Source organism: Petromyzon marinus, chromosome 15 (genome assembly GCF_048934315.1).
Source record: "Petromyzon marinus isolate PM22_M1 ecotype Great Lakes invasive population chromosome 15, UKy_Petmar_22M1.pri1.0, whole genome shotgun sequence".
NCBI classification, from domain to species: Eukaryota; Metazoa; Chordata; class Hyperoartia; order Petromyzontiformes; family Petromyzontidae; genus Petromyzon; species Petromyzon marinus.
This window is the reverse complement of record NC_133681.1, coordinates 4890822-4915469: the sequence shown is the minus strand read 5'-3', so window position 1 is coordinate 4915469 and position 24648 is coordinate 4890822. Positions and strand designations below refer to the sequence as shown.

The 24648-nt window shown below is 52.1% G+C and overlaps 1 protein-coding gene across 1 annotated transcript in view; it reads left to right on the top strand.

Annotated features, from left to right (window-relative positions):
- The window catches only part of ADCY8 (adenylate cyclase 8), a 104557-nt gene that overhangs the window by 43440 nt on the left and 36469 nt on the right, over nt 1-24648 (top strand). Inside the window, exons 5-9 of the mRNA XM_032954720.2 lie at nt 4334-4445; nt 11107-11234; nt 17868-18026; nt 18990-19593; nt 22175-22378. Coding sequence (XP_032810611.2) covers nt 4334-4445; nt 11107-11234; nt 17868-18026; nt 18990-19593; nt 22175-22378 — 1207 coding nt within the window. The remainder of the gene's footprint in view (nt 1-4333; nt 4446-11106; nt 11235-17867; nt 18027-18989; nt 19594-22174; nt 22379-24648) is intronic.

Below are 24648 nucleotides of genomic sequence, written 5' to 3'. Positions count from 1 at the left end.
GAGAATGTGGGGGGAGGGGGAGGGGGGGGTCTCCCCATCGAATTTTCTTTGTAGCTCGACCCCTGACCCCCCCATCCGGCCCGTGGCAACCGGCGCAGTTGCACCGCCTGCACACTCGCCAGCGACGCCACCGCTGGGCACTGCGACCTGAAACACTTTCAACCGCTCCCGCGTTGATTGTCGCGGTTGTGCCGCTGCTGCTGCTGCTGTGCGGCGCTCCTCAGTTTTTTTTTTTTTTACGGTTGTGCCGCGAATTGCGTTCGGAGTGATGGGCAATATTTCAGAATCAGAATATTCATTGACACTCGAGGAGCTGTGAAGCTCTTTTTTCACAGGTGTCCAGTTGGGGCAGGTCAGAAGGTTACAATAAGAAACAAAGCAAAAGGCGATATGAGTGCAAAGTAAAGGAAAGGTAGATAAAATATATACAAGTAAAACCGAACAATCTTTTATCTTACCAGGTAAGGCCCACTTAACTATTAGCTTCTTCACCATTGGAACCTCCTTTGCCAGTAGAAAAATATGATTAAATTTTTTTACACTTTTATCTGCCAACAAAACTGACACCTCTAAGGAAAGCTGTCTCGGGTGTGGACCAATCATTTTCAAGGCCAGTGCCAATACATTATCAGAGTTGTATTTTTCGATTTAAAGCTTTCGTGACTGCAATGATTCATCTTCTTTGGTTCTTTCGGTAAAGTCACGTAGAATGAGAATAAAATAATAAATTGATAAAATAAATAACACAATAATATTCTCACGACGTTTCGGCCACAACACAAGCGGCCTTCATCAGGTGAAGGGGCGAGACTGTCTGGTAGGACAGCGCTGGAGTGAGCGCTGTCCTACCAGACAGTCTCGCCCCTTCACCTGATGAAGGCCGCTTGTGTTGTGGCCGAAACGTCGTGAGAATATTATTGTGTTATTTTATCAGAGTTGTGTTTTTTGTTTGCATTCCGACCGCAGGTATTGTGGTCAATGCAAACATGACTCCTTGTAAAAAAGGTGTCAGTTTTGTTGCCAGATAAAAGGGTAAAAAAACAATGATCATAATAGCATATTTTTCAGAGGCGAACTCTTCACATATGATAGCTCAACGAAGTGGCTTTATATCATATGTACATTTTTCGTCGCCAAATAATCGACATAATCTAAATACATGTTCCTGAAGAAGCTCCCATCCTGTGGAGTGAAACGTCGGACCTTATTGCCAAGTAGCACGCGGGAACAACCGTAAAAAAACACACCGCGCAGAGCTGGGGTTATTCCTCGCCAAAGTCACGACGATGCCAACCTGGGTGTCGCCACTGAACCTCCGATTAGCACGGTTGGCTACATACGGTGCGAAATAATTCCAACAAACACGCACGCATACACACACCGAAGCCCCCTTCATTAAATTGTACTTGAAAGCGCATCGTAGCGTTGCGCGCTGGCCGTGATTTGCTCGCTCATATAAATGCGGATCGGTTATTCGGCCATTAGAGACATTACTGCGGGGGGGGGGGGGGGGGGTGGGGGTTTCAAACGCTCTTTATGGTGGGTTGTACGTAAAATAAATTGCCCTGATGTCAATTTGCGTGCGGCGAGGATGCATTGTTCGATAATTGCCCCGAATGAGCTGCGCTGCGTCTGCGGCGGCAGCAGCACGGGTGGAGCGTCAGCGTCGTGGTTTCTGTTACTCCCTCCCGCAATCAACGCGGCCGCTTAATTGCCCCGATTGGAGGAAAGCGGACGGACGAACGGGCGAGGAAAGTTCTTGTTGTTGTTTTTGTTGCGTCGGCTAACCGAGCCGGAGGGCAGAGAGCGCTGTTTGAAACAAATTCCACGCCGCGTCAACTTCATTCACCAGTGAAGGTGCCTCTAGATTTGAAGCTTTCGTGACTGCAAGGATCCATACTCTTTGGTTCTATTCGGTAAAGTCACGTAGGTAAAAAATAAAACAACAAAAATCACGTTTCGGCCAAAACACAAAGCCACTTGTGTTGTGGCCGAAACGTCGTGATTTTTGTTGTTTTATTTTTTTACCTACGTGACTTTACCGAATAGAACCAAGAGTAGTGAAGGTGCTCGCCATAACGCCGTAAATAGATGGTCGCAATAACGATTGTCCGCATGCTAGTTAGGCTAACACTGAACTATTTTCTATCTTACCCGGTAAGACCCATGAGCTTTGTAGCTCTTTTGACAGAAGCGACTGGCCACGAATGATAGCTCAACGAAGTCGCTCATCACGTGGAAATGTATCGCAGCCAATTACTCTGAACACATGTTCATTATAAATGTGGAGGTAAAAAGCGTGACCACGGGGAGAACACAGGAAACTCCAACTATACAGCAGTAAGCGTCAGGGTCAGGATCGAACCCACGTGCCTCCTGCATACCAGGCGAGGTAGTTATCATCTTGCTACCGTGACGCCCTTAAGGTAATATCATCGTTTCACAAGTCCGATGGGGGGGGGGGGCGGGGGGGGGGGTTAATAATACGAAACCGAATGCTAAGGCACGCTGCCGCCTGGTGTAAAGGTGGGGCGCACTGTGGACTCCGGAGGTCACCTTGTCAATCGCTCGGCGCGGCAGTCGAAACAGCGGGCCGAGTTTCCTCGATCCCCCTCTCCGCCTCTGTCCCCCCCCCAACGAGATGAACGAAGTAGACCTCGCTTAGTCGCGCGCGGTGTGCCTTCGTCTGCGTTCGTGGACGCTGAACTTATTTCGCGCGTGCTTACGGTGCACCGTTAGAGCTTGCCAGGTGTGCTGCGACGTGTTCCGTATCGGTCTGCGACGCGAGCGTGGGAGGGTAGGGCAAGGCACCCTCTAAATGGGGCACTCTAGTGCTGCCCCCTCGCGGAGACCCTCCTGATAGCAGTGGCGTGAACATTGCAGTTGCAGGGGCTGCGCCTTTACCTGTGCGGCGGCCCTTTGTCAAACTAGCTCATGCAATGTGAAACCAAGCGTTGGAAATATGTGCGTGCGTGAGTGTGTTTGTCTTGGTGTTGTAGAATAAAAGTGATAACAGTGTTGGTGTGGAGTGGGCCCACGCCGGTTGGAGTATTGCGCTACGAACCCGGCGACCTTTACCTAGCTTCTGGCCCACGGCTAACATCGGTGGCGAGTGATATCTTAATCGGTAACATCGGTGGCGAGAAATATCTTAACCGGACCTGGCTCCAGCTCCGTTCGTTCACCTACACCAACCAATCTGGCGAAGTGTCGTCAAGCAATCACCCGTAACCAAAAGGAATGCTGATGGCTTCATCCAGCGGTGGATTGACAAAGAGCTCAAAATTACCGCCGCTATTATTGTGATGGACAAAAGTATATATTTTCAACCACAGTCTCTAAAAGACGCTCATCAATCTCAGGAGACGTCAACAATCGCCGAACGCTCGGCTCTGCAAGACGCGGGAGCCATCGCTCTCCCAATATATTCTACCGGCTGTTTGGAAGAAAGTCAAGGGGTAGGGGGTCATTATAAATCGATCGATTGAGTGTCTCCAACTCGATCATCCTGCATCCAGCAATATACTTGCCTTTGATCCGAAGCATATGTTAGTGCATTGCAACGTATTGCGATGGTAAGTGCCAGGATTTATTTTTGTAAACTTCATAGAAACGGTGAGTTCTTAGGACTGCCCGCAAATGAGTGCTCATCATTATCGGTGAGTTTTCAGGAGCCAGTCGTCACCGATTTGGTGGTTCGATTCCCGCTGCAGTCATCCGGTCATTCATTCGGAAGGGGAAAAGACCAAAACAAATCTACAGAATGCTGGACTGACAATTTGCAATTACACTTACAATTTGTATTTATCGTCTCTCTAAAAGGCATTGCATGCCAAGACCGCTGTGCCGAAACAGCAGGACATGCATGACAATGAACAGATACTTCTGCGTAGACGCTCCGTGTGTGTGTGCCGTTTTTAGTTTAGTTTCTTTTAAAAGAGGCAGTCAGTCCTAGACATGATAGAAGCGGACAAACCTGAGCTTGGAATTGCATAGAGGCAGGGAGTCGACAGTAAGGATGGCTGGAGAGGAGAGCGCTCCAGATGACGGGGGGTGGTAGGGGGTGGGGCAACGGAGGAGAACCTCCCGGCAAATCCCCATTCGTGGGTGTTTGGCTTCGTGTGCGAGGCGGACGCTCGAAGTGCGCCGGAGAGAAACGCCCCGCGGCACGACAACACTCGCAGCACTCAAACATCCCCACGGATGGCTCCACGAATCTAACTCGCCCGCCGCACGCTGCGCCTTTACCGTCGCGATGCAGCCCCAAGCGAGCGAGTTCCGGGTTTGCCGTCGTTCTCATCGCCGTACTCCCTCGTTTCTCTGTCCGTGGCAGCATCCTCTTTGCGGACGTCAAAGGCTTCACGAACCTGTCCACGAGCCTGTCGGCGCAGGAGCTCGTGCGGATGCTCAACGAGCTGTTTGCGCGATTCGACCGGCTCGCCCAGGTGAGGTCACCTGCCAACCCCGGCATGCCCGGGCGAGACCCACCGGCCCACCACCCCACCGGCCCACTGGCCCAGTGACCCACAGGCCCACCGGCCCACCAGCCCACAGGGCCACCGGCTTACTGGACCACTGGCCCACGGCCACAAAGACCTACAGGCCAATAGGTCCACCGGCCCACTGACCCCTAGGCCTCGCAGCCCAACGGCCCACAGGGCCTCTTGGGTATTCTCTCCCCCCAAACCGTGACATTGTCCACGCTTGTTTGCGGATACATTTCACGGATAAGAGGAATTATTTTTTTGGAGTAATGGGATCCGCCAACAGCACTCCCCATATCGATGAAATAAAAATGAGTTTCACCACAAAGCTATTCTTATCTCGATAATCCAGCAGCAGCAGCAGCTATGGTTCATTATTTTTGCTAGATTAATAACACGTCAGTCATGTCAATCACGGGGTTTGGTTCACCATACTGCACCACGCTGGTCGGTTATAAAGGCCCTCTCTATCTTCTGAGAGCTTCAAACAATGTACAACAACGCATTTTTATTATAACCCAGGAACAAAAAAGTATGATCTGATTAAGCGATCATAGCCCCATGCGAATATAAATAATCCACCTCTCACCTACACTCGGGCTAAATTCGTCACTACATTTCCCAGGGCTGTGTCTGTGAATAGCAGGGCATGAAATGATGTATTGATTCATCATTAAACAAGTATGCTTTATGTTCGTGATACCTGCGATGAATCAGCATCATCATCTGCCATGGTCCGTCCACTGCTGGATGAATCAACGCCTCTCCGAGCCATCTCAATCCGTTGTGACCCTGCGACCATCGGTGCAACGAGCACCTTCGCTGAGGCCGATTGCTTCGCTCCGTCTCTGAATGGCGGGGGTCAAAAATCGACGATTCGTGATTGATGCACATGACGTGCAAATGATATGCAAATGACATGCTAATGTCGCATTTAGTTCGGGGGTGGCGTGATGGCGCGGTGGTGAGCGCACTGCATCGGTAGGAACCGGGTTGACCCGAGTTAGCTTCCCTGCCACGTCACCCGCACCCACAAAGCCGGTGAAGTATGGTGAATTAACCCCCGTGACTGACACATCACGGCAAGGCACTCATCCAGCAGTGCACTGACAACTATAAACCGGGTTAGTACGTACGTGACAGCGTCGCGGCCGCCACGGACCGCGCACACACGTGCTGTGTCGTGCACGCGTGCTGTGTCACACACGCGTGCTGTGTCGCGTACACGTGCTGTGTCACACACGCGTGCTGTGTCGCACACACACGCGTGTTGTGTTGCACACGCGTGTTGTGTCGCCCGACCGGGCTCTGAGAGTGTCGCGCAGCGTGGAATCCCGGGACACGGACGGAGGGAACGGGGGACACGTGCCCTTCCAGCGCCCTCGTGCACCCACCCACACCCACCCACCCATACCCACCCACCAACCGAGCCCACATTTGCATGTTAAGTGGTTTCCCCTCCCTCGCTGCAGGTGCAATTTGCATTCACCACGCTCACCGCGCTCGCTCACCGCGCCCGCTCACCGCGCTCGCTCACCACGCCGGCCGCATTGGTAGGGGCGAGGGGACGGATGTCTCTGTGGTGGGGGTAGTGAGGGTGTGGATGCTAGGGGCTGTGGAGCCCACGTCAGGCAGGCCGCATCCACCCGCTTGGCCTGCCACTTCATAGCGATTTTAAAAACCTGCTCGTGTAATTATTATAATTGTTATAAATATTATTCAATATTATTTTAGTACATTCTGGATTCGCGTTTTGAGCAGACGCAGTCTGCAGGTCGCGTCTCATCAGCAGGGGGCGATGTTGTGCTGTGCAATCCCCAATGAGTGATTTGCGAGCAAGTTTTTTTTAATTGTGGCAACTTTGGGGCCATGACACCGGCACACAATGGCCTATGTTTATCAAACGACGCCGGGGGATCTTTCACGTCACACGGCGGTTAACACACCTACAGGTGTTGCACGGTTAACACACCCACAGGTATTCATATTCTTAGCTCTTTCGGTAAAGTCACGTTGAAGGGAAACAATAACATAATAAAATATATATAAAACAATAAAAATTCTCACAACGTTTCGACCATAACACAAACGGTCGTCATTAGGTGTGTCGGTTTGCATAAAGAGACCTGATGGTTCAATGAGCCACTCTGTCTACAGGAAAGCTACCCATACGGATGCTTATCTGAAACCGGATTCCCACCACCATCCATCACAGAAGAACTCTCTCATCAAGTCTCTGTATCATAGAGCCCAATGCATATCCGACCAGGAACACATAGGCAGTGAACTCAAGCACGTACACCAAGCTCTTAAGGCTAATGGTTACTCCGACTATACAATCCGCAAAGCTATTACTCCAACCATGAAGAAGGACCCTCTTGAGGAGCCTTTCAAAACCATCACTTTACCCTACATTGCGGGGATCACAAAAAAGATCTCCAAAATCTTGAATAAACACAAGATCCAGGTCCGTTTCAACACATTACATAAAATCCGTGATCTGGTTCCGTCTGTAAAATATGTGATTCCGGAAATACAGTACCCTGGTGTCTACAAACTAAGTTGCCTCTGTGGTAGTAGTTACATTGGAGAAACCAAACGCCATGTCTCGGACCGCATTCGTGAACACAAAGCAGACCTTAAACACGGTAGGGCCAACACCTCGGCCGTGGCAGATCATTGTTATAATTCAGTAAGCACACATGACATTGACTTTTCCAAGACAGAGGTTCTTTGTAAGCCATCTGGCTACCATGAGAGATTTGTTCATGGGGTTATCCACATATACAAGCACAGAGACAATTTCAACCGAGAAGATGGATTCTGGCTTAGCAATCATTGGAAAGATTTAAAATATTGGAAAGATTTGATAAACCATTTCAGGTCTTAATTGATTGTTCACGCTTACAGTGGCTTTCAGACAGCATACATTAATTTTTCGGCTCCCCCCTCCTCTTTTCAGAACATAGATGGACTAGTCCTTCTAAATAAACTGCCAAATCGCTGCGCGTGGCGCTGACGTTTTTTATAAATAAATAAATGCACCGTTTAAAAATAAATAAATTTATGCAAACCGACACACCTGATGACGACCGTTTGTGTTATGGTCGAAACGTCGTGAGAATTTTTATTGTTTTATATATATTTTATTATTTTATTGTTTCCCTTCAACGTGACTTTACCGAAAGAGCTAAGAATATGAATTACTGTAGTCACGAAAGCTTTAAATCAAAACACCCACAGGAGTTGCACGGTTAACACACCCGCAGGTGTTGCACGGTTAACACATCCACAGGAGTTGCACGGTTAACACACCCGCAGGAGTTGCACGGTTAACACACCCGCAAGTGTTGCACGGTTAACACACCCGCAGGTGTTGCACGGTTAACACACCCGCAGGAGTTGCACGGTTAATACACCCGCAGGTGTTGCACGGTTAATACACCCGCAGGAGTTGCACGGTTAACACACCCACAGGAGTTGCACGGTTAACACACCCGCAGGAGTTGCACGGTTAACACATCCGCAGGAGTTGCACGGTTAATACACCCGCAGGAGTTGCACGGTTAATACACCCGCAGGTGTTGCACGGTTAATACACCCGCAGGAGTTGCACGGTTAACACACCCACAGGAGTTGCACGGTTAACACACCCGCAGGAGTTGCACGGTTAACACATCCGCAGGTGTTGCACGGTTAACACATCCGCAGGAGTTGCACGGTTAACACACCCGCAGGAGTTGCACGGTTAACACCCCCACAGGAGTTGCATGGTTAATACACCCGCAGGTGTTGCACGGTTAACACACCCACAGGAGTTGCACGGTTAACACACCCACAGGAGTTGCACGGTTAACACACCCGCAGGAGTTGCACGGTTAACACACCCACAGGAGTTGCACGGTTAACACACCCACAGGAGTTGCACGGTTAATACACCCACAGGAGTTGCACGGTTAACACACCCGCAGGAGTTGCACGGTTAACACACCCACAGGAGTTGCACGGTTAACACACCCACAGGAGTTGCACGGTTAATACACCTGCAGGAGTTGCACGGTTAACACACCCGCAGGTGTTGCACGGTTAACACATCCGCAGGAGTTGCACGGTTAACACATCCGCAGGAGTTGCACGGTTAACACACCCGCAGGAGTTGCACGGTTAATACACCCGCAGGTGTTGCACGGTTAACACACCCGCAGGAGTTGCACGGTTAACACACCCACAGGTGTTGCACGGTTAACACACCCGCAGGAGTTGCATGGTTAACACACCCGCAGGAGTTGCACGGTTAACACACCCACAGGTGTTGCACGGTTAACACACCCGCAGGAGTTGCACGGTTAACACACCCGCAGGAGTTGCACGGTTAACACACCCGCAGGAGTTGTACGGTTAACACACCCGCAGGGATAACCAGGGCTGCCTGCCGCATTTCAACCGCGAACCTCGACATTCAGAGGCAAAAACACGTTCCCGCTCGGCCACGTCACCGACCCGCTTGTCAGTTTAACTCGTCGGCTTAACACGTAGCGGGCTTTCGCGACCAATATCATCCATAATAAAGGTTACTTGGGTTAGATCGCGTAAATATCTAAATGTGTCGTTAAACCCGCCACCACCCGTATTATTATTGTTGTTATATCCATGATTCCTTACAGGAATAATTTCGTCCTATTACACGTGGATAAGTCACCCAGGAGGTGATCTCCCAGAAGCACAACATTCGCCCCGCTATCCGAGCCACGTCCACATTTCATCCCAGTTGATCCGTGCCGCACTGCTCCTCGACGCGCCCAATCGGATAAGAGAACGGCCGCTGCGCATTCGATGAAGCGGTCAAATGCAGAGGCATTGCCCGCACACACAGAGCAGGGGATTCAAAGGGAGAGAGACACTGGGACGAGGGTTCACGGTCTGAGTCCAATCGCAGCCACGCAACGAGGCCACATTTCGAGTCAGTTCCCACCTAGGGTGGCAAGGTTAACATCTCTTTGGGCTGTAGGAGGTGGGTGGGTGGTTGGTGGCCAATCTCTCTCTCTCTCTCTTAACACGGCCGTACTAAATTTATCCGTGTAAACACGACGCTCGTAGATTACATTACCTGGCGTTTGCACAATGCCCTAATGAACGGCGCTGGAAGAAAATAGCTCGGCCCGTATCGATTGTATATTCAGGCCCATCGAACACAGCTGCTGCTGCTGTTGCTGCTGCTGCAGCAGGCCGTGGAACCGCGACATCTTTGGGCCTCACCGCCGCCGGAGGAGTCCGCGTCGCTCGCGCGTCATTTAAATCGCCGCTCGTCCAGTCGCGAATATTTGTTATATTTATTAAAACGGCAAAGAGGTCACCTTTGTCAATATTCTCACTTTTTGTCGTTGACCCCAGCCTCGAGCAGTTGCACGTGCGCGCGCACGGCGACAGTCCAACTGCTCGCACATATGATTTAAAAAAAAATGTTTTTTTTTTTAAAACAAGAACGATGCTTTAAAATAGAAATCGTTAACATGCATCTTCGAGTTCAGTTGATTGAAACATCTGAGTCGGGACCGCGCTGAAATTTTCCCCACAATTTATCATCATCACCATCATCGTGAGCAGCAGTAGCAGCCGATGTACGTGTGTATGTTGGACTTCTTTGGCACCGTACGTGCCAAAGAACTCCAACAACACAACACGCGCGTGCGACACAGCACGCGTGCGCGACACAGCACGCGTGCGCGACACCGTACGTCGCCAATCGGAGGTGCGAGGCAAGGACAGCATCCTAAGCACAACAAAGCCGTTGTGAACAAATGAGTTTTCAATCGAGATGTAAATCGAGATGTAAAGGCGCGTAGTAGCTCCACCGTTGAAGGGAGGCCTCCCCTAGCCGTCGCCTTGCTTCATGCTCCGGTGCCGCTGCGATCCATCCCACTGCCCCCTCCCCTGCACACCAACTTATCTCATCGCTCCGTCTCCGCGGCGGCCAAGGGGCTCGCGCGCGCGCTCTCTCCTTTTACCGCCCGCAATTATTTTGTATCAAATCAAACCGTGTCGGGGTAACGCGTCTTTTCGCTCGGCCAGTTCCACATTTCCTCGAGACACTCACGGCTGGGAGACACACGAACGGAAGGGATGACAACGCTTGGAATGACAGCTCCAACCCCAATAACCCCCACATTCCCCCCCCCCGTCCCCCCCCCACCCTATCCCACCCCCATTAGTTGCAATTTAAATGCGAGGCCGAGCCTGGCGAATCGCAACGAGTCAGATAATTGCGCTCATTTTCCAACCCCGATATCTCCACAGGCACAGCAGCCGGGAGCGGCAAGCTGGGTGGTTGTTTTTTTCCCTATCTACGTGACTTTACCGAAAGAACCAAAGAATATGAATTCCTGCAGTCACGAAAGTTTAAAGTCAAAATTTAGCCGGGTGTTGCTGCCGTTGCTGGGGGCAGGACAGGGGACCAGACGGGGGGAGGGTGGGGGCTGGAGGGGGGGAGGGGGTGTGAAGGGGGCCAGCAGGATAGTCGGTGCCCCTTGCCCCTTCGCTGAGAGGCTTGACCCTGAGTCTTGGGCGGCCCCGTAGCTAGACGGCTTTAGACGATTCGGGTGCGTGCGCTCCACTCCCGCCACAGGAGCACCACTGCCTGCGCATCAAGATCCTGGGAGACTGCTACTACTGCGTGTCGGGGCTGCCCGAGCCGCGCACCGACCACGCGCACTGCTCCGTCGAGATGGGGCTCGGCATGATCCGCGCCATCCGGTGAGCGCAATGACCCCCCATGCCCCCCCCCCTCCCCAGTCCCCCTCCCCCCCCCCCCCCCCACCAATGGCCCGCCATTCGCCACTAAGTGACGGTGAGGCTACGTGAAGTGTCGAAGGTTCGCTGACAGGTCACGGGAAAGACCCAGCAGGTGCCATGGGTTGACTGACTGAGATCACTGGCAGATGCACCACCAGCTGTGCCCCATACTGTGCCAACTTGCTGCGATTTAGCGGCCCGGCGCTCTCGCTCGCGGCTGTGAGCGTCGCTCCTCTGCCTTCCGTTGTTGTTGGAGGGCGACTGCCTCCAACTGCCCAGTAGCAGCGTCCTTCACGAGCTACACACCACCACCACCACCCCGCCCCCTCCCGTCGGCTATCCACCGCTGGACGAAGGCCCTCCCCACGTCGTCGCCGTAACTCACGGCATTGCGACGCGGCTCCGTTCCCGTCGTGCACGCCACGATCTGTCCTTTGGCTGCCCCTCTGCCGTTGGTCTTGGCCACTCGCCAGCATCCCTTGCGGCCACGGCGTGTCCTGCCAATGTCCCGCTTACTATTTTTCTAAAAGGGTCAATACGATATCTGAACTTGCCTGTGTTCTATAATCCACGCCGCTCCTGTTCCTACCTCTCAGTGAAATTCCAAGCACGCACCTTCAACGTGCCCCTTTCTGTCTATACACGGGGGCCCAAACAGTCAGGACACATATGGTTATTATTTTTATTTCAACACTGCCATTAAAAATGTTCAATTGTTTATTCGTTGCGTTAATAGTGTATCCATTATTATTATCGACATTTTTTTTTTCATTTTCATTTTCAGATGACATTTAAAAATGGAAATTAAATTTGACTGAGATGAGACGAAACATAATTGATGAATGTTCAAAGATCGCACACCTGCAGGCTTAGAAAAGGGGCTACATTGATTTCTAAAGACAATTCAAGCGCGCGTTAATGTTGATGGAAATCAGCTTGAACATTTGTTAAAATAAATCAACTCATCCTATGTAACTTGTTAGAATAAATATAACCCTCACTTTTGGGCCACCCTGTATATAATAAATGTGCCCCCTGGTGCTATCACGTTTATATGCTGCAATAATAATACTGATATTCAGCAATAATAATTTACAATCCCTCTGTCAATCCATTGCTGGTTGAACGCCTTCCCACGCAGTGTCGGCCACAGGGCCTTGTTTGACCATACTTAACCACGCTGATTCGTGCGAATTAATCAACCTTGGAAAGGTGCAGATATCACTTTTCACCACCGATGTCAGCTGTGCCTGGGAATCAAACTCAAGTTGCTGGATTCTTAGAGCAATGCGCTAACCACTGCGCAACTACTTTTCACCAATGCAGCAATGGGCTCTCGCCCTGCTTAAAATAACATTATCTCTCTCACGTCACACCAGAACAAGGGTGCTTGTGTCGAGGGTAATTTTAATGGAAAATAAGCAATAACAGTGATCGTTAATTAATTTCAGCGATTCCATCCTCAAGACGTTTCCGCCAGCCTCCTTGCGAATTCATTTGGCGCGCTGCGCACACCCGCCGCTGTGACAACGCATTTATTTTCGTGAATTACAAATCGCGGCAATACAATTACACGGAAGAGCTTGAATTGACGCGGCGTCTAAATGCGATTGAGTCTCGGCACTCCATACGGAGGGACTCGGGCATGCCGTTGGTCGACGCAGAGGCGGACATGTCACAGTCAAGGGATTGTTCTCATGCACCACTCGTCAGTTTTATTTCTCTGCTGCGTCGAGCATTGCAGCAATCATTCTTGCACCATCGCCCCAGTTAATCAACACAAATCTCAGAATGCCTCCGGATTGACGCTCGATTAAAGTAAAAAATATATATATGCTTATTTATGTTTACGCCCTCCCAGCCATCGCCAGCTTTGTCCTGAGCGCGAACAAAATTGTCCGAGCGGCAAGGAAGCTCATTTTCTGCTGGCTCTTATTTTTCTCTCTCCGCCGCTGTTCAGTCGGCGGCGACGGCGATGTGGGGGTGGGGGGGGGGGACATAAAAAAATGATGATAATAGTAACAGCCTGCCCGCCCGTGATACGCCCCGTCCGGTAAGACGAGGATGGGGCGCGATCATCATCGCCACCGTCGTCGTTTTTTTTCATTCCGTTTTGTCTGCGGCACGTGTCTCCACCGGATGCCCTCCATCTCAGCCCGTGCCGACGCCGCGGCTCATTAGCCCCGCTCGCTCCGTCTAACCCCCCCCCCCCCCCGGGCCACCGCCGTGGGTGAGTGGGAGAGCGAGCGGTGCGGGTGACTCTCTCATTTATTACCTTTTTTTTTAAAACACTCTTTTTGAAGAACGTTTTCGGCCACGTTCGTCATTACATTCTTTGTAACATTTCTATTTTGTTCAGCGGCCCCGCGAGACTGTCGGTATTTTTTTTCACTAATAATGTTTACGTGTTTTTGTTGACAGCTATCTGATCCATTGCAAATCCCCCCCCCCCCCCCAGCAACCCCTCCCCCAAACGAGCCTCCCTCCATCGCGTCAATTTTGCGTCTTTAAATTTATGGACGCTGCTTCGCGGACGCTTTGGAGTGTGGTATTGATCAGATTTATATTAATTCGCTCCAGACGAGGAACGTGCACATTTTTTGAGATGACAATATGACACGGCGATAAACGTGGACACCACGCGAACCTTGCTCTTGCCTTTAAGAGACGTTAAATACCTCGCCTGGTATGCGGAGGTCGTGGGTTCGCTCCCGAACTCCTGCATATTTGGAGTTTGCAGGTCTCTGTCTCCGTGGTCGCGTGGGTTTTTCTCTGGGTCCTCCGGTTTCTCCCTACACATGCAGAATCAACATTCGTTTAGAGTATTTGATTGCGAATAAATGTCCACGTGATAAGCCACTTCGTTTGAGCTTTCATTTGTGATAGCCAAACCACTTCTGAAAAATAGCTACGTAAGCTCATTAGGGCCTTACCTGGTAAAATAAAACATTTTTTATTGAGTTGTTTTTAGTTTTATCCGGAGCCTCACGTGGGGTTTTGCGTGCATCGGGCTCCCTGGCCGCATCGTCTCGTCCATGTGCAGCTCGTTCGTGAAATCCACTTCCGTGCAAGTGCCATCCCCATTCCGTGCTGCGGGCCAATTGGACCATACTTCACTCCTCTGATCAGCGCGGGTGTTGCGTGGTCCCGCAACATCCTATAGCAACCTGTTATGCACGGCTGTCGCAGGTTCAAGCCCACTCAGCGTGTGACTAATACCGGCGCGTTGCAGGTTTACATGCTCATCGTCTTATACGGTCGGTAATTTTTGTTCAAGGTGAATTTTAAATTGCTTTAGTCGGAGCCAATCTAAGGGAGAGTCGGCACTAGGTCAGACGTCACTGATGTCTGACGTTAGTCGTGGCCGTGACTCAAAATTCAGGACGCTGGGTTTGTAGCGCAGCAGTGCTCTAACCACTGCGCCAACGCTCCCCCACAAAAATACACAAACGCACGCAAGCACAAAAGTGCCATCTGTGCGTCGTTGGACGCGATGTTGGGGCAAAGTGCTGCCAGCGAGCCAGGAATCAAACTCGAGTCGATGCATCATCCAATGCGCGCCAACGCTTCCCCGCACGCACGCAGGCACACGCGCGTACGCACACACACGCACGCAAATACATGTGCACGCGCAGACACACGTGGACACGTAAGAGCTTATTAGCCGAGGTGTCTTGGAGTTTTGAAGGCGTTGGGGAGAGGGAGGCAAAACACTCGGCGCTGTTGATAAGGATGGCGTTAGATGATGCATTTTTGCAGGTGCTTAAGTGCAAATTAATCAAGACAGCGGCGCTGCCGGGCCTACCGAAAATGAAACATTCATTAGCGTCTCGCGCAAGCGAGGAGGACATTTCGACATGTTATTAAAAAAAAAGCTGGCCTGAAAAACAATAAGACAGAGTCACCACTTAGATTTATTTCCTTTTGTTCAAAAATTCACATTCAGTTCGCGATAAAAGCCAGCGATGGGAGCACCGCCGTGTGACAAGAACACTTGGGGTCCTGTCGCCAGCCCCAACAATCGGGGTCCCGTCGCCAGCCTCAATGATGGAGGCCCTGTCAGCCCCAACCATCGGGGTCCTGTCGCCAGCCCCAACAATCGGGGTCCCGTCGCCAGCCTCAATGATGGAGGCCCTGTCAGCCCCAACCATCGGGGTCCTGTCGCCAGCCCCAACAATCGGGGTCCCGTCGCCAGCCTCAATGATGGAGGCCCTGTCAGCCCCAACCATCGGGGCCTTGTCGTCAGCCCCAACCATCGGGGTCCCGTCGCCAGCCTCAATGATGGAGGCCCTGTCAGCCCCAACCATCGGGGCCTTGTTGTCAGCCCCAACCATCGGGGCCCTGTCACCAGCCCCAATGATCGGGCTTCTGTCGCCAACCCCAATGATCGGAGCCCTTTCTCCAGCTCCAACGGTTGGGGTCCTGTCGCCAGACCCAACAATTGGGCTCTTGTCGCTAGCCCCAACCATCGGGGCCCTTTCGCCAGCCCCAACCATCCGGGCCCTGTCCTCAGCCCCAATGATCTGGGCCCTTTCTCCAGTTCCAATGATTAGAGGCCTGTCTCTAGCCCCAACCATCGGGGCCCTGTCAGGCCCGGTCTTCCCGTGCAGCTTGCAGAGTCACTCACACTCTCTTTCTCTCTTTGTGGGTTTTTTTTAACTGCTTGGTATTCCAGAGGCGTTGAAGTGAGCCCAGGCAAAAGTTGTTCTGCCTGAATTACTGCACTAACTGGCGTTGGATCTGACCTTATTAGGTTATTTATACGAGCCCGAACAAGCGGGCGGCGAGTGAGATTATAATATTTTTCATTATTATTCTATTTTTTTATCCTCCGCCAAATGATTCTCCATTCACGCCATCACCGTTGCCGTAAACGCGTCCGTAGCAAGGCCGTGGAAGATGATGTCACGGCACCGACGCAAACAATTCACTACATTGGCTGAAAACGTCCGAATATATAGAGGACTGCAGAGCTTGGGCAATTTTTGGTCATGCCGGCTTACCGCCTTGGCTGCTGCTGCTGCCTTCCGGCAGTGTCTGCATGCGCGTGCGTTGAATTGTTTTCGCACTCTACGTAGCCATCCCCGTGCTAATCGAGAGCGAGCGAACACCGTTGCGTGCGCGTTTACACGTGGGCATCATCGTCGTCGGTGGCTTCGCACCCGGCAAGTCTTTCCTGGGGGTGACCAAACGTCACCGGAATAGTGATGCACGATACCACTCGACGACGAGCTAGTTGACGCGGATGGCACGGTTGCGACTCCAACGGTTGACAGTGCCCCCGCAGGCGAGTCGGGGCAAATGGGCCTCCTTTCCGTCTGCCGTGAGAAGGGACGCCACAGGCCAAGGTCACATGACCCCGGAGGAGGAGGAGGGGGTCAGTCAGTGTGCCCGCGTCGATGTTCGTGGCTCAGGTTCCCAAAGTAACCCGCGGTCAAATCATGGAAGTGACCGCACGCCGGGCTGTGCAGTTAACCAGACCCTGAGCTGCGTCTTGACTTCACCCCGCCCTGCTACACTGCCTGGCATTCTCTTTTTTCCTTCTAAAAAGCAACGGGGCTCCAGTTGCATTGTCGGTGAGAATATATAGAGGACTGGACGATGATGATGCTGACTAATATTTTATGACCGCTGCTGATGGTAATGATTTTAAGATGATCACGTGGACAGTGATAATTGTTATGCCGTGTACTGATAACAAAGATGATCACTCTGCTGCTGTCGGTGATGCTAATGATGATTATGAATCTGATTCTGATGTTGATGGTGCTGCTGATGATGATCGGAACTGGAGTGAGCTAACTCGTGGCCGACTCTCCCAACGAATTTTTGAAAAATAAAAAACACAGCAGATGCCACCGAGTCGTCGTGAATCAAATCTCCGCTCATTTCGCAAAGACCAAAACGATTTCTCGCCACGTCCATCTCGCCTGTAGCTCACCCGCGCAAACCACCGCGAAACATTTACAACCCGTGCAAATTGATGCCTTTTACATGCGCGCCTTCCTCATTTGCCGCGTGTGAATTAAATTATTGCTCGATCGCAAATTGAAAAGCGAGGAGGCTAAGCCGTGTATCCGGAGGCAGCGGTCGAAGTTTACCAAGACGCTGTCCCACTGCTGATGTCTCAGCTGGTGGCAACGGGGCGGCGTCAGACACTTGAGGGTCGAACAACCAAATATATACATAGCACCGTAAACCTAGAAAGCTGATGTTGATTACCCACCACAGCTGGCATAGGTGGTGAGTCATATCTGAAGCAGTCCTGGCCGCCCCCGCCTCCATTTCAGTAATTTCCGTGACAAAAATTGACATAGTCCGACCCAATCAGCATACCAGCGTTGGGACGACGTGGGCATGTGGTTGGAACGCTCAGCTCAATTTCGGCCCAATATCCGTTCAACGTCAATCCAACGTCGGTTCGTCATCGGCCCAACGTCGGCTCAACGTCGGCCCAACATCAGCCCAACGTCGGCCCAACGTTGGCTCAACATCGGTCCAAACGCTCCACGTATAATGGGGTAGCCACCCATCACCCGATGCGACCCCCCGCCTAATGTCTCATCACCCCGGCGCCTCCTGGCCTCGCCACAGGTTCGTGCGGAAAACCACGAAGCACGACGTGGACATGCGGATTGGGATCCACACGGGCTCGGTGCTATGCGGCGTGCTGGGCCTCCGCAAGTGGCAGTTCGACGTCTGGTCGTGGGACGTCGACATCGCCAACAAGATGGAAGCCGGCGGCATCCCAGGGTACGTCGGTCCGTGTGTCGTCCCAGAGCTTCGTCTTGCTCCGTTCCACCGGTGTCCCGACCGCTCCACGTCTTGCTACCCTCCTCGGCTAAAATGTACCTGCTGCTGCTGTGTTGGCAGTGGTGCACAAGCTCAAATAACAAGTAAAAAACTGAAAACACGTTTGTCGATAACACCGTGGCCTTACAAAAAACATGTACATGTATATATAATAGGTGACGTTTCAGACAATGGCCGTTCTTCATAGCATGTATATAGACAGATCAGATAACAGTTGGAGATTTAACTTTATAGCATGGGACATATTAAGAAGTCAATTGTAGGATAGTTTACTGATGAACAGATTTTTGGTATTGGCATATGAATAGTTACCTATTACTAGCTATTGGGTGGCAGGCAAAATACCTGCAGAGTCAAATGTAAAGTAAATAACACGTTTCACGTGTCTCATAATTGTGTGTGCGTGTGTGTGAGAGCATGTGAGTTACTCGTACACATATAGCCCTGAACATCTGTCAGGGCAAGTGCTAATACCGAGCACCTTTTGAAGCCCGGCACGGCTTATCCAATTATGCAGTTGGCATATCGTGTTTTTTGTTTGTTGTGGTTGCACCCGATTCAAGAGCCGAATGGCTCACAGGGCTATACCAAAAGAAATAAACTGAAACTGAAATATCGTACTGATAGTAAATATTTGTTTGGGTTAGATCAGCAAATATAAATGTGTCGGTAAACCCACCGCCGATCTAACACCCCCCCCCGCAAAAAAAACCTTTATGATGGATAACAAAGCCTACTACGTGGTGTTAAACAGATCGTACTGAATCCACGAAACCGGTGCCCAAGCAAGTCAAACTGTGCTCATCCGCTCCATCGGAACCATCCCACCGAGTGACCCCTGACCTCCCGTGCCCCCCCTACTCCCCTCCTCCCCCACCGCTGTCCCACCCGTCGCCGGCACAGCCGCGTGCACATCTCGCGCGCGACCCTCGACTGCCTGAAGGGCGACTACGCCGTGGAAGACGGCAACGGGCAAGAGCGCAACGAGTTCCTGCGCCGCCACGCCATCGAGACCTTCCTCATCGTGCAGAGGGGCATCGGCGGTGGCGTCGGTGGCGGTGCCGGCTCGGGTCCCGACGAGGAGGAGCAGCTGCTCCAGCCGCCCGAGGAGGGCCTCTTCTGCCCCGCCTCCTCCGCCTCGGCCGTGGCCGCCGCGCCGCCGGCCGTCGCGGCCGCTGTACCGCTCACTTCGTCGGCCGCGTCGCCATCGCCCGTGGCCGCCGCGGCGGCCGCCGGCAGCGCCAACGGGCACTGCGCGAATGGGGGCGCGGATGGCGTCGGTGGTGGCGGTGTTGGCGGTGTTGGCGGTGGTGGTGGTGGTGGTGGTGGTGCCGGTGTTGGCGGTGGTGCCTGTGTTGGTAGCGGTGGCGGTGTTGGTGGTTGCGGTGGCAGTGCCGGTGCTGCCAGTGCCGGTGGCGGTGGTGAGAAGCGGCATCGGTCGCTCACGCCCTCCGAGAGCTCGTGGAGCCCCGAGCTGCCCTTCGACAACATCGTGGTGAAGCAGAGCGTAAGTGGCGACAGGCCCGTCCCCCCCTCCCCTACCGCCCTCCCCCTCCCTACATCCGTTCTCTCGAATTTGCCCCACCGATATGATTCATGACAAAACACCAATGCAGGAATATCAAAAAGATAACAACTCCCTTCGTCAATTCACTGGCGCGTCGGCGAAGGCCTCCCCCTCGTCCGTGCAGGTCATCAGAGCTTGTTTGACCGCACTTCACCACGGATTGGCGAACGTGGGAAGGCAGGACAGGCAGTAGCAGACATACAACACAAGACAGAAACTACGAACGAGGCCGCACACATTCGGCAAAGTAGGAGCCGGTTCTTAAGTGACCGTTTTGGACGAGTGATTTGTTTATTCGTTCATTGGGGGCCTCGCCGAGAATAACGACGACGACTTCGATAATGAGAAATAATTGCGCCCCTTTGCCATTCGTGCCATCCTCGTAGCGCAAGTCGAGGAATACGAAGGCACGATGCATCTCGGTCCGGAGCCTGCTGCAGTTTCACAGTGGGAGAGATGGGTGGGAGGCGTTTCTCGGTGTCTTACAATTGACTAGTCTGCTGCGTTGCGTCCTTCTGTGTCAATAGCCCCAGCGAATCCTGTCTCATTCGTCACAATGTACTCTAAACTAAACTATAAACTAGTTTTTATTTGACCACGTAAGGCCAACACAGCTGCTATATAGCTATTTTTTTCAGAAGCGGTCTAGCTATCACAAATGGCAGTGCAACGAAGTGGCTTATCATCACGTGGAGATGTATAGCAACCGAATAACTCTGAACGCGTGACGTTGAGTCTAAATGTGGAGGGAAAAACCAGAGGACCCGGAGAAAAATCCACGCGACCATGGGGGTAGAGAGAGACACGCAAACTCCACATATACAGGCGTCCGAGTCGGAATCAAACACACGATTTCCTGCATACCAGGCGATGACCTTAACCAGCACCCTCTTTCTCGGTCACCATCAGTGAGTCCTTCAGTCGATCAGTCTGAGGATATTATGGCTCCAGGCACTGGCTGGTCTCCCTCGCTCACCCACTTCCCACCTCTCAGTACCCCCCCCACCCACCCTGCCACTCTCATTTATTTCATTTCACAGGGTTCAACGATCGCGCCCTTGCTGAGATAATGGCTTCGTGCTACGAAGCCGCCACGGTGGAATTAATGAAGCGGGGATACCTGCGCAGGCAGGGCCAGAACTTTCCAGTGTGGCTTGTTCGGCATTCGGGGGGGGCGGGGGGCATGGGAGTTGGGGTGGCAGGGTGGCAACAATCACGACGAGAATTTTCGTGGGTTCGATTCCCGACTCGGGTGCCGTTCTGCGTGGAGTATTTCTCTACCTTCTCCGCCCTGTTCTGCGTGGGGGGGTTTCTCTCCGGGTTTCTTCGGTTTCCTCCCACAGCTAAAAATCAACAAGACAATGATCCCCCGTATAGCCTTAACGGGGACTGTAGGAGTAAGTGCTGTTAGCGAGTAGCACCTATGAAGGCCGACACGGCACACGAGGGGGTGGGTGAGCAGCGCCATGCCCAGCCGCCTTTGTCTTCCCAGTGGCGATGTTATCACATTGCACCAGGTACTAATTTTAGGCTGAGTCGACCTAGGGGAGGCTCAGGACCAGTTGAAATAATTGTCACTGATCTTGGCAGTGGCACGATTCGAATTTGGGCCACGAAACATCGGACATTGTGCACGTAGAAACAAAGGCAAATCACCAACAAACCAGTAAAAATTGTACTTTGGACCAGCGTTGGCATAACGACTCCAACGTTGGCCCAACGTTGATCCAATGGCTCCAACGTTGGGTCAACGAACGTCGGGTCATCATTGGCTCAACGTTGATCCAATGCCTCCAACGTTGGGGTCATGATTGATCTAACGGCTCCAACGTTGGCTCAACGTTGACCCAATGCCTCCAACCTTGGGGTCATGATTGATCTAACGGCTCCAACGTTGGCTCAACGTTGATCCAATGGCTCCAACGTTGGGGCATGATTGATCTAACGGCTCCAACGTTGGCTCAACGTTGATCCAATGCCTCCAACGTTGGGGTCATGATTGATCTAACGGCTCCAACGTTGGCTCAACGTTGACCCAATGCCTCCAACCTTGGGGTCATGATTGATCTAACGGCTCCAACGTTGGCTCAACGTTGATCCAATGCCTCCAACGTTGGGTCATGATTGATCTAACGGCTCCAACGTTGGCTCAACGTTGATCCAATGCCTCCAACGTTGGGGTCATGATTGATCTAACGGCTCCAACGTTGGCTCAACGTTGATCCAATGCTTCCAACGTTGGGGTCATGATTGATCTAACGGCTCCAACGTTGGCTCAACGTTGATCCAATGCCTCCAACGTTGGGGTCATGATTGATCTAACGGCTCCAACGTTGGCCAAACGTTGATCCAATGGCTCCACAGTTGGGTCAACCAAAGTTGGCCCAAACGTCGTCAATGTTTGTTGGGAACGTCGATTCCACGCGTCGTCTGTTTCCGACGGCTCAAGCGCACCACGTGCCCCCCCCCCCCCCCCCCGTCTCCTCCGTGCCCCTTCTGCTCGCGTGCGCCAATGCCGCAGACGCTGGTGGCGTTGACGCGCACCACCATGAACCTCCTGCCGAGCCACCTGGCGCCGGCGATGCCGTCGGCGGGTGCGACGGGGCTCGACGAGATTAGCCGGCGCATCGAGCACGCCATCAACGTGCGCAGCGGGGACAAGCTGCGGCAGGAGCACATCCGACAGCTGTCGCTCTCATTCCGCGAACCCAACGTGGAGCTCAAGGTGAGAGGGGAGACGGCGATTTACGCTGAGCGCGGCGCCGCAATGCAACCCCGTCGGGCACCGGGTGCGGTTCGTACACAAGGGGCGATTGGGGCGCTGACCCCGCCAAGCAGCTGTAGATGAGAAATTATTTTTCTAATAAAAAATAATATTTTCTATAGTTTTGTTGTGTTTTTTTTAAATATAACGATTCTTTCCACGGGAATTTCCTACTGAAGATAACATTTTAAGTTGTTCGTATTAGAAACCGCTGAGACATCGCAGTCTGATTTGTGGAGGTCTCGGGGCGGCTTTGAAGGCGTCCGAGTGAGAGATTTTCCTTCATGCATTGCGATGAGCAGCTTCTAGCATTGTAGCCACGACGTTTGAGACCCATTCAGGGCCGTGAAAAGGGAGCCCATTGGCTGTGATGGCTGGGTCACGACGCGAGATTGCGCGTCGTGACACAGCTCACAGTTTACACGCTTTAGGCTTTTGGCAGTGTCAAGGTGGTTGTGTCGTGTGGACTTGAGGGCCATGGGGACAGCATTTGAGTATTTTGTTGTTTTGTTTCGTATTGTTTATAGATGCCTCACCGTTGGTGGATAAGGCAGTTGTATCACTTTCACGGGAAGGCCAATAACACGACGAGGTTTTTTTCTGAATTAGAACACCGTTTTTTCAGAGGTCACTCACGACGGCCCCACCTCGTGGCAATGTCACGAGCCGCCACTGTCGGACACCCGACAAAGCCGTGCCGTCACGGGTACTGCAAGATCCGACCGCGTCCGTCCAGTGCTCGCTGAGCTGCATTGGCTTCCGGTTAACGAATGGATGCGTTATTGGGTCACACTCGTTACATGCAAAGTGCTTGACACAAATGAACCGCAATACCTTGCTGATGTCATCAGGTGAACTCCGGTCATCCTCGCAGCAGCGGCTTTTCGTTTGCCATCGGACAAAGATGGTCACCACGTCGCGCGCTTTCAGATGCGCTTCTGTGGCCGTCTGGAACGCTCTTCCTTCCGATATTAGGAAGCCACTGGGAGCTGTGCACTTATAAATCCAGATCGAAAACTAATTTCTTCATAACTGCTTTTTGTGTTTAGTTTGTTATCCTTCCCGGCACCTCCGATTATCATGGTTGGCTACGTACGGTGCGAAAGAAGTTCTAAATACTGTACAGACAAATCGCCGATTCAGCGATCAGCCCATATATGGAAAAACGTTGGCTTGGCATCGCCAATATATGATCATGTGAAACCCGAATTGAGATGTCTATTGTATCGCTTCTGCTGACAGTCGATCCGACAGCCACGTTAAAAGTACTGTGTATGAATAGGTTTTACCCTTTCTGGCAATAAAAAAAGGATACTGGCAAGAAAGGTTCCATGTTTTTTTTTCGAAACAGGAGGCAAGAGAGGGGCAAAGATGGAGCGAGCCCAATTATGATCTTAAAAACAGCGAGGACCATCTTGTAATTTGATTCCAGATTGGATTTGAGGCGAGCGCTGGGGAGGGCATTTGAGGATTTGGCGAAATGTGATCGCTCTTTGAGTCACAAGTCTGGCGAGAAGCGTGGGGATCACCTGGAGCGGTGCCACTGTAATGAGAGCCCCACCCCCCTCGTTTACACACCGTGTATGTAATCGGTAAAGACACTGCCTTGAATGATAATGCGGGCCAACAAAACTAGCGGCTCTCGGCCTCGACGAAATATTCTGTGTCTTGTGTCGTGGCACCGGTGGCAACGGACATGACTTCCCCTAAGTATCGTTTTGCTGCCGTGGAAACAAATATTTGGAAATTGTTCGAACACATATTTGTTTCCACGAGCACACATATCTTTGTGGCAGATCAAATAAAACGTCAAGAGTGATTTGTTGCCCAATCGAGCGACGAGGCGGTGTTCAGCGCCCGTTTACCACCCTTGAGCCAGGGGTGGAAACTCCACGTTCGTGTGGCGGGGGTGGGGGGGAGGCAGAGAGGCAACCCACACGGCAAGCCACTGTTGAGTTCCTCACGAGGAGGTGCTCGTTTTATCGGCACCACAACGATGATGGGCTCTGGGTCAACCACCCAACCTGGATGTGAACCTACGAACCGTCCCATCGCCGTGCCGCCCGCTCTACTGCTGACCAGCATGGCCAGTGAGGGCCAGGGTCTGTGTTTGTCTGTCATTGATCTTCTTATTTTTTGATTTTCATTTGCGACGAAAAAAAAAGGCGAGCCCGGTACGATACGCCGATCGACATCGGAGGGGAGCAAAAACTCGGGGAGAATTCGAATTT